The 10,028-nt window shown below is 30.5% G+C and overlaps 1 protein-coding gene across 2 annotated transcripts in view; it reads right to left on the bottom strand.

Moving 5' to 3' along the window:
• Positions 1-245: 245 nt before the first annotated feature.
• The window catches only part of LOC134680697 (uncharacterized), a 31,482-nt gene continuing 21,699 nt past the window's right edge, over positions 246-10,028 (bottom strand). For both annotated transcript variants that reach the window (XM_063539861.1, XM_063539860.1), the window contains 7 exons: positions 9,843-9,975; positions 8,722-8,852; positions 7,762-7,868; positions 6,928-7,030; positions 5,799-5,941; positions 4,944-5,121; positions 246-3,715 (listed from right to left, as the gene is read on the bottom strand). In XM_063539861.1, the coding sequence (XP_063395931.1) occupies positions 3,590-3,715; positions 4,944-5,121; positions 5,799-5,941; positions 6,928-7,030; positions 7,762-7,868; positions 8,722-8,852; positions 9,843-9,975 (921 nt within the window). In that variant the 3' untranslated portion in view covers positions 246-3,589. The remainder of the gene's footprint in view (positions 3,716-4,943; positions 5,122-5,798; positions 5,942-6,927; positions 7,031-7,761; positions 7,869-8,721; positions 8,853-9,842; positions 9,976-10,028) is intronic.

Genomic DNA, 10,028 nt, shown 5'->3' with positions numbered 1-10,028 from the left:
GCCTCCTTAGTTTCTAGTGATTTTTTTTATATCTCAAGCGAGAAGCCGGATATGAAAATTATCACAAAAAGAGATCAAAGCAAAAATGCACAAAATAGCGATAATTAACTTTATCAAGTTATATAGTTAGACATTACACTTGTATAAGGACCAAATATGTCTGCTGACCCTTCATATACAGATAGGATAAATAGCCAAAACAAATAGGATAAATGCTCAACTAAACTGAGTACATATACAAAATATTGAAATATTTTTTCTTTACTTTAACAAAAGCTACACTCTTATAACTACATAACAATAAAATTGATTCTTCAATCTCACAATAAACATTAGATTATAAAAATAAAATATATTGTCCTATCTGGTTACTCATAAGAACTGGTATCTTTCCATTTTTGTCAACTAAATATAAGTTCCCTATCCTACACTAGAATAATCTACACAGGATGATCATGAATTTATGTTAAAAAATAATTATCTATATTTTTTTAAAGTCAACATAGATACTAGATACCAGAAAGGCCTTTCGTCTACAAAAGTCTCATCAGTGACTCTGGAATAAATAAAGTAAAAAGTCCAAATAAAGTAGAAAATATAGGAGCATTGAGGATCAAAAATTTAAAACATGTTTGTTTAAAACAGCTACAGTTATCTATTCCAGGGGGTCATAATCTATTCTATTTCGATAATACAGCCTTTATTTAAAAGTTCACGGTTAATCCCTAAGGTTTTACCAAATTTGCTAATTTTGTTCAGTACTACTGTGAATCATTGATTGCCTCTACACATTATCTCCTTGAGCTAATATAACTTTGAATGTTTTAAAAAGTTTCATGTCCTGAGGTCTACAACCAAAATACTGTGGATTCATTATTATTGGTTGGTTACCAGTTTTCGTTGGTACAGGTGAACCACGATTTTAAAAATTCAATGAATTACAAACTGTTCATCAGGTTGTATGCAGACTTTAGCAAAACCACGAAGTTATATATCCACAGAAAGGCAAGTTTTCTGAAATCATCGAAAATTGGTACCCACTAAAATAAATGAATCCAAAGTAGGCGAGAGTGAAAATGAGTGGCAATATTTTTATCTAACGTAATCTTGACCTGAGTGAGTTGGAGCCTTCATTTCATAATAATTTCTTCATTTATCAACAAATTTATTGATTAGACTAAATCATCTTTACATACTAAATGGTTAAAACAATAATGAAATGTTTATGGAATGTGCGACATGACTGTAAACAAAAACAAGTAAACATCCCCACAATAAGTTGCATTTCTTTATGAACTGCTTTTTGGCATTAATCAGTTTAACTGACTTAACAAATAAATATATAACTACTATCAAAACTATCGGAATTAAAAGCTAAATTGATGATATGATTCCTTTACTCGACCGCTAATAGGCATAAATCAATTACAGTGGAAAATTAATACAAAATATGCAAATCATTATACCACAAATTCAGAAATTGATGCCTAAATTTATATTGTGAATCCTGCTGGCTAAATGCAAATTATGATTATGTGATAGTGCTAAATTTTTTGTGATTATGCTAAAATTTAATGCAGGAAAATCACTACAGATGCTATGAATGGGAGAGTAGTTTTTGATTCATGCATCTACCTTTCTGAATCTATTATTCACAACATGAAAAATTTGTAACAACTTAAAATAATAACATTTTTTTTTCAAGAGGGAAAATAATTAGTGTACACTTATTTCATCCTACCTTATAGATAAAAATATAAATAATATTAAAATCATAAAAACATTAACATTTGTTATCTGAAATAAAAAAAAAAATTACAGCACTTTGTCTTAGAGACTTACAATATAAAAAATATACCTTATTTTGTGATTTGAGCTAAAACCATCAAAGTTTAATGTGAATAAATTCACAGTTACAACATATACAAATAAATCTGATTTTTAATTAACAAAGACCTGACACAAGAATGTGATAATGTATATACAAGTCTAAATTGAAAAAAAAAACGTTCAAACATATGATTGCGTTTGATAAATATATATATGTGTGTGTTTATGTGAAGGTGTACATAGGACTGATCTATGCAAGTGAAATGTTATTACTTTTCCCAATCACAAATCTTACTTTACCTCTCAATGCATTCACTAAATAAACATTCATATCATATTAGCTATGGTAACCATAAAGTATTTAATTATCAAGATTGTTTGATCGTCACATTTTGACACAAAAAATGGGTTTATAGTGTAAATACTTATAATAAACAAGAGGGGAACAAATGACATCAAACCTAATTTTCCTTACTATTACAAGCATTTTTGTTATAGTCAAGAAATTGTGGACCATAATTCATGAAGAACCTTAATAACCTAGCTAAAAACAAATTATTAAGAATGCTACTTTACAATAGAAAGTTCAAGCAAAAAATAAAAATAACTTGATTCAATATTTGTAAGTATTGAATATATGTCTTGGAACTGATGTATCACAACATTGTTTTGACATTAACATAAAATTTTACAAACACGAATATTATGGAATATCAAACCATTTGTAAGTTAATCTATAATTGAATCTAGTTCACTGGGAAAAATAAAGAGACTTTATTTTCTATGTACCATCCACCTTCAAAACATGAAAAAAATATATAAAATTATCCAATATACTAACTGTCCTTCTTCCGTACACAAAAAACATGTTTTTAAAAATATTGAGGTTATATATCTTCCAACAAGTCAAGGCTTAAGCTGCCATGCTGCAAAATGCTGATTTCTAGTTTCTTAAAATATTGTTTACAATAACACAAAAGCTACAAAAACAGTAATTTCTTGAGACTAAAACTCTAAATTCAACAATTGACTATAATGAATACATGACACAAACCACAAGAAACAGATAACAAAACAAAGATTTATAGTGCTTCAATGGATGCATTAAAATGTAAAAATTGATGCATTGAATATATAAATGAATATATGGTGTTACATGATATTATGCATACAATGAACTGTGGATTCATTACTATTCATGGGATACCTAATATTGTGGAATTTGTGGGTCAGGTGAGAAACTAATTTGAATATTCAATAAGTTACAAATTTTTTATAGGCTTGTATGGAGACTTTGGCAAATCCTTGAAATCAATTATCTGTGAAATGCTATCTATCCTCAATCCACGAAAAATTGGTACCCAGGAATATAAATGAATTCAAAGTAGTATGAGACATCTCAGTATTTCAGAATGTTTTGATCAAAATGTCAACATGGTCAATGCAGAAGCAATAAAAATGACAATGAAAATATTTAAAATAACACTTTAAAATAATGTTTCTATTAAAATCATTCCTTTTCTATTCTTTTCGTAAATCTAACGTCATATTTTCAACTGTTCAAAGCTGTTAGCTAGGCTATTCAAATATATATCTTATTGTTAAACAATTTTCCTTGTTGTCACCCTTCAACAATAGATATTTCATAACAAATTCATTAACAAAAAAAGTACATAAAACTTTAGCTGCCATTTTCTTCTGAAACTGGTAAATTCCACATTTTCACAATACTGTATTTTGACTAGAGTTATCTCCCTTTTCAAGTTGTATCGAGTCGTATCATTCTGAGTTTAAAATTGTCCGCTAAAACACAAGCTGCTTCGTTAGATCCACCACAATATCCGGAGGAGGAAAAGACAGTTAATAATTTACCCTGTTGCTGTACCTTAAAAAAAAAAAAAGATTAATTTATAAATGAAGTCCAGTGGCAATATTTCAGGTACATTCAAGAGCAGTCTAATTAAAAACCGATCTCTCTTTGCTCCCATTTTCTAATATGTCACATGGGAGATCTAACAAAACCTGCTTTAAGGTCACATGTAAGTGAACTAGAAGTTATGAATTTATAATGATATGCAAATGAGTTGACTACCTATTAATAAGCTAATCAAAAAAAATTATGAATTATTTTGACTGACGATTTGGTCGTATATAAAATAAGTTACATCCCTTTACCTTACAATAAACTTTCAAGATCGTGGAAAACTCAATTTCTTTGATTGAAAAAGACACACCTACAAGGTCACTCACATGTGACCTCAAAGTGGGTTTCGTTAGATCTCCCACGTGACATATCAGAAAACATGGAGCAATGAGAGATTGGTTTTTAATTAGATTGATTCAAGAGGAAAACAATTATGTGATATAAAGATACTCTTCTTTGTAGTCTGCACCAAGATATGTCAAGTACAAGACATGTTATATCATTCTTTGAAAAGTCTCTAAAAATGTGCATGTTGGCAGAGCACCAGTTAGTACTAGTTTTAAAACCTTTGGTTTGGCAGGATCTAGACATAAAAACAGAAATAATGGTTACTAGTATCAATTACAAACCAATTAAGTTGAAAAACTTCACCATTTATTTAGTCTCTTCGTTTTCATTAAGTTATAAAATACAATAGCAACTGTACGCATGGACTAGTTAAGAATTGTCTGGGGATTTTATTTGAAATCACTGTTTTCTAAAGCTATACAATAAAAATTACTTTTTGAGGTGTTATTTGAACCTTTCTTTCCCCTTGCATTATTTAATTTAAAGCTCTATGAACAAGAATGTGTCCAAAGTAAATTGATGCCCCACTCGCACTATTATTTTACATGTTCAATGGAGCGTGAAATTGGGTAAAAAATCTAATTTGGCATTAAAATTAGAAAGATCATATCATAAGGAACATGTGTACTAAGTTTTAAGTTGATTGGGCTTCAACTTCATCAAAAACTACCTTGACCAAAAACTTTGACCTGAAGTGGAATGAACGGACAAATGGACGAACAGACAAACAGACCAGAAAACATAATACCCCTTTACTATCATAGGTGGGACATAATATCATAGGTGGGGCATAAAAATATGAAAAATAAGTCATAATAATGTATATTTTGACATGATTTACCTGAAATCCTGCCTCCTGTACTTCATGAGCCCTGATGACATGTGATAGTCCATTTATATCTAGAAATGAGGTTAATGCTTCAATACTAAAGAAATGTGCCGTTCCTCTCCGTGAGTTATACACATAACCTTTCTGTTTTTCTAACTCCTCCTTTAACTCTGGTGTTACTTGTTCTACACTGAAAGTAAAATAAATCATATTTAAACAAATTCAAAAAGAACACTTTAGTATCAGATTTTGTAAGATTCTGATGCAAAAAATTCAAATCCTGATAGTACTGTTGAACGTGTGGATTTTCAAAATTAAAAACAAAACAAGACAGGACCATACTTTGAAATAGAGTTGTTTACTTTTACAAATTTTGACTTGGATGGAGAGTTGTCTCATTGGTACTCATACCACATCTTTTTATATCTATTGCACTAAATTTTTAGGACATATATGTTTCATTAATTCTTGGGTTAAGTTATGTGTTTCTGCAAGTTTTCCACTGCTAAGAATGTTTCCAGACGTCAATAAGAAAATAAAATTTGAATATCAATCCTTGCATTCTAATTTTCTACCATTATTTGTCATATAAATTAAATATAGCCGATACAACACAAAAGCACAGATCATCTCAAAATAAAGAGCTGTATCAAAATATTATAATTTTTATCAGAATGTGAACGGTTGTTAACTTCTGTTTCATTTAGTCTCTGGTTGAGAGTTGTCTCATTGGCAATCATACCACAATTTCTTTTTTATACTTAAACAGTTTCAATAGAAAACGATTTTTCATTTCTAAGAAAAAATTTTGATATATCCACTACACAATGTTTGAATCATGTTTAAGGTATAAAGCTCATTACAAACCTAATTGGATCACTCCACATTATTTCCCAAGCTAATGGACTTTCTATTTCTGGGTCTCTGAGTGGACAAGGTACTTTGTTGATGTTTTCTATCAAACAACTTTCTGATTCAGGGCCTGGTATACCTCCATGTACACAGAATATCTACAATGATCATTGGTCAGTTATAATTACTGTATTACTGTATTAGGTCAAGATATAAGTTTAGAATAATACATGGTAAATTCAACATCATATGCTGTATCAACCCAAGAAACACGTATCATCCAGAGGGCAGAAAGCATGTGGGCTGATATTGGTCAAGGGTGGTACAGGCTGTGCAGCGTGTATCATGTATTACTCACTTTATCAAGTATTTAAGGTGGTACCTATCACTTTAACTAAAAATCAATTTGGCTCGTTTAATTTTCTAAAAATTTTGACAAAGTATTTACTTTGACCCTTTGACAAAAATATAAAAATTTCAAAAGATATAAACCAACCGTTTAATCAGAAAAAATACACTGGTTATATAGCAGTTTGACAAACACTTATTTTGATCATTGAGAAGCTTATTATTGCCATAAGAACACAACGTCATTAAAACGTTCTGTTGATTTTACAGAGTTATCTCTCTGTAGTGTTAGGTACCACCTTAAACAGAGGACATTAGTATTTTCCAATTGGACGTCTCTCTCCAAAAATAATATTGGTTGATGGTTGATACGGCATTCAATAAAATGTACTATAAACTATTGATTCTTCAAACTAAATCATATAGTTAGTTTATTCTTTAGTCTAATTATAAAATGTCATTCAGTAGGTTTATGTTTCTTCCCCTCGCATTTCATATATTGGCATAAAATCAAAGCATTCATTTAATTAGTCTACCTACCCTATCATCTACAGTAGCTGCTATTGGCATACAGTCAAAGCATTCATTTAATTAGTCTACCTACCCTATCATCTACAGTAGCTGCTATTGGCATACAGTCAAAGCATTCATTTAATTAGTCTACCTACCCTATCATCTACAGTAGCTGCTATTGGCATAAAATCAAAGCATTCATTTAATTAGTCTACCTACCCTATCATCTACAGTAGCTGCTATTGGCATACAGTCAAAGCATTCATTTAATTAGTCTACCTACCCTATCATCTACAGTAGCTGCTATTGGCATACAATCAAAGCAATCATTGACAGCATCCCAGATCTGAAGACCAATACTATCTCCAAATTTAGCAATACACTCACTGTAATGAAATTAAGACAATATAAGTATGAATTATGCTTAGACCTTCAACACAATTTATTTGTTTTCTTTTATATTTCTTTTACATTTCAATAATGTACTGTAAATTCCGAAATTATTGTAATTTTGAAGCGACCAACAAATACTAGAAATTAATTATTTCATTTTAGAATAAGCTGCATCCAGATATTTGTATCAACTATCAGAATGCAAGTTCTTGTCATTGCAACACACATAGCAGCATTATGCACTAATTGTGAATTTAAGGTGGTACCAAGCATCTTCATTAAAATTAATTTGGCTCGATTAATTTTCATAAAATGTTGAAAAATCTTTACTTTGACCCTTTAACAAAAATTTCAGAAAACTTGAACCACACACTTTACTGGAAAACTTTGGATAGACAAATAGCAGTTCGCCTAACACCAATTTTTATCATTGAGAAGCTAAGTATTTCCTGAACAATGGAATATAATTAAAAGCGTTTCAGGTGATTTTACAAAATTATCTCCCTGTAGTGTTTTTTTAAAGATACTCTTGAACATTTATTGTGATTGGTATGATATTTGAAATGTTTATAAATCTTAATATGTTTTATAAACAAATACCGAATGTCTATTTATTTAATCTTTGAACATTCTTCATAAGTCACATTTCAAAAGAAGTCAATACTACCAATTATCTAAATAATTGGAATTGCACCTTTAAGCCCTACTTGTAGATCATACTTACGTTTTAAAAGAAAACATTTCCTGCACACTTCTGAGTTCATGGTTACCTCTTAGAAGTACAAACTTTTCTGGTGCTAACAGTTTTTCAGCAAATAAATAGGAAATAACCTGAATTCAGATATAGAAATAAAGTTAATGAAATACTATTTAAATAATTAAAATAAGGATTTTTTTTAAGAAGGACTGCTTCTGCAATTTAATAACATTTTTTTAACGAAAATGAATGGTGGATAAGTCCATGGGATAATGCCCCTGCTTGCAGATAACTTAATAAAGGGACATAACTCAAGAACTACATATAAAAGTGATGCTACCCAAATTTGTACTTGATCTGAGTTTTGTGGTATTAAGCATTGTTTATAAAATTCATAATGACATTACATTTATTTGAGGCAAATTTTAGTTAGAGAGCGTAACAGAAAAATCTAGCAATTTTTCTATTTGTAAAGGGGCATTACTCTAAAACAGTATAAGCAAAGCCACCAAAATTCCAACTGGATTTGTTTTTCCTGGTAATTAGCATTAGCAAATTTCCTAAGATTTGGTTAAGGCAAACTAATGTTTTAGATGAGCAGAAACAAAAGTTCAGTAATTTTTCAATTTGTAAAGTGGCACAACTCTAAAAAGTGCCGCCACCAAATTTCACACTTAATCTTTGTTTTGTTGTTATAAGTATTGTGTATATGTTTCATAACATTTTGTTGAGGCAAACTAAAGTTAGAGAACGGAAACCAATGTTGGGACGTTTGTATGTACAGACCAACAAGGGTAAAAATTTAAAATGCCCCTACGCTATGGTGGGAGCATAAAAATAAAATATATGAACATTTTTGGAAAAACAAAAATAGATCTGTATTCGTCTTTTTATAGTCAGAAAAAGGATGTTGCTGGATTTTTAAACTGAGACGTATGTCAAGAAGTGAGTAAAAATATTGAAATATCTGGTCAGAAGTTATTTTACCTCCACCCCATATTCTCCTCTATCTACATAATCACCAAGAAACAAGAAGGAGGCTGGTGTCAACATAGGCCCCATTCTCCACAGGGCTTTCTCAAAACACACTAAATCTCTGTAGTTACCATGGATATCACCTGAAACAGAGAGATTTTGAAACTATAATCATTTTATAAGGGATACATTGAATTAAATATCTTAATTTAACCCTTAAGGCATGAATTTGTTGCCTACTTCCAAATCTTGTTCTCAAGGAAATGTATGAAAACCACCAATTGACACAAAAATATACACATTTTTAATGTTTCTGCTCCAGACATTTACTGCTGAGATTGAATAACAATTGTAAACAAATTGATCTGACGAATGTTAGATTTATCTAATGCTGTTTTGTCTCTGGTAAGAGCTGTCTTATTTCAAAGTCTTCCTACATCTTTTATAATATATAACTACCTGTAACGTCTATGTTATATATGCATCTACATCTTAATATTGTATCTACATTGTGTTATAGATCAAACTTATTCATTCAGTGAATAAATTTGAGAATGGAAATTGGGAATGTGTCAAAGAGACAAACAACCCGACCATAGAAAAAACAACAGCAGAAGGTCACCAACAGGTCTTCAATGTAGCGAGAAATTCCCGCACCTGGAGGCTGTTTTTCTTGCTTACTTGTTTTCGTTTAAATGTCTTTTATATTGCGTTAAGCCATTACAATTGATATATTACATTACAAGTGTGTCTTTTTAAGTTTTAATGTTTAACTACTCAGGTTAGGGTGAAGGTTGGCGTCTGTTAAAATGTTTTAAACTGCTGCATTCTTATGCACCTGTCCTAACTCAGGAGCCTGTTGTTTAATGGTTGCTGTTTGTTGGTTTGGTTTCTAGGTGTTTCTTATTTGTGTATAGATTAGACCATTTGTTTTTCTATTGGAATTGATTTACTCTTAATTATTTTGGGGCCCTTTAAAGCTTGCTGTGAGGTTTGAGCCAATTCTCAGTGTTGAAGGCCATACTTTGACCTATAATTATTGTTAACTTTTTATATATTGTAATTTGGATGGAAGGTTGTCTCATTGGCACTCATACCACATCTGCTTGTTTATATACACACAAATATTATACCTAAAATATAAACAGGAGCGGTCAGTTTGACAAGCCTCGGTTCATCAGATAAGATTTCTTTGGTTTGTCGACATAAGGTTAGAAGACATTTAGCTAAAGCATTCTTTTCCACTTGACCCCAGTCAAAAGCTTGCTACAAAAACAAGACAATAACAAATTACTGACAATACAATTTAATTGTTCCAT

Source organism: Mytilus trossulus, chromosome 8 (genome assembly GCF_036588685.1).
Source record: "Mytilus trossulus isolate FHL-02 chromosome 8, PNRI_Mtr1.1.1.hap1, whole genome shotgun sequence".
NCBI lineage: Eukaryota > Metazoa > Mollusca > Bivalvia > Mytilida > Mytilidae > Mytilus > Mytilus trossulus.
This window is presented reverse-complemented; position numbering and strand designations above follow the sequence as displayed.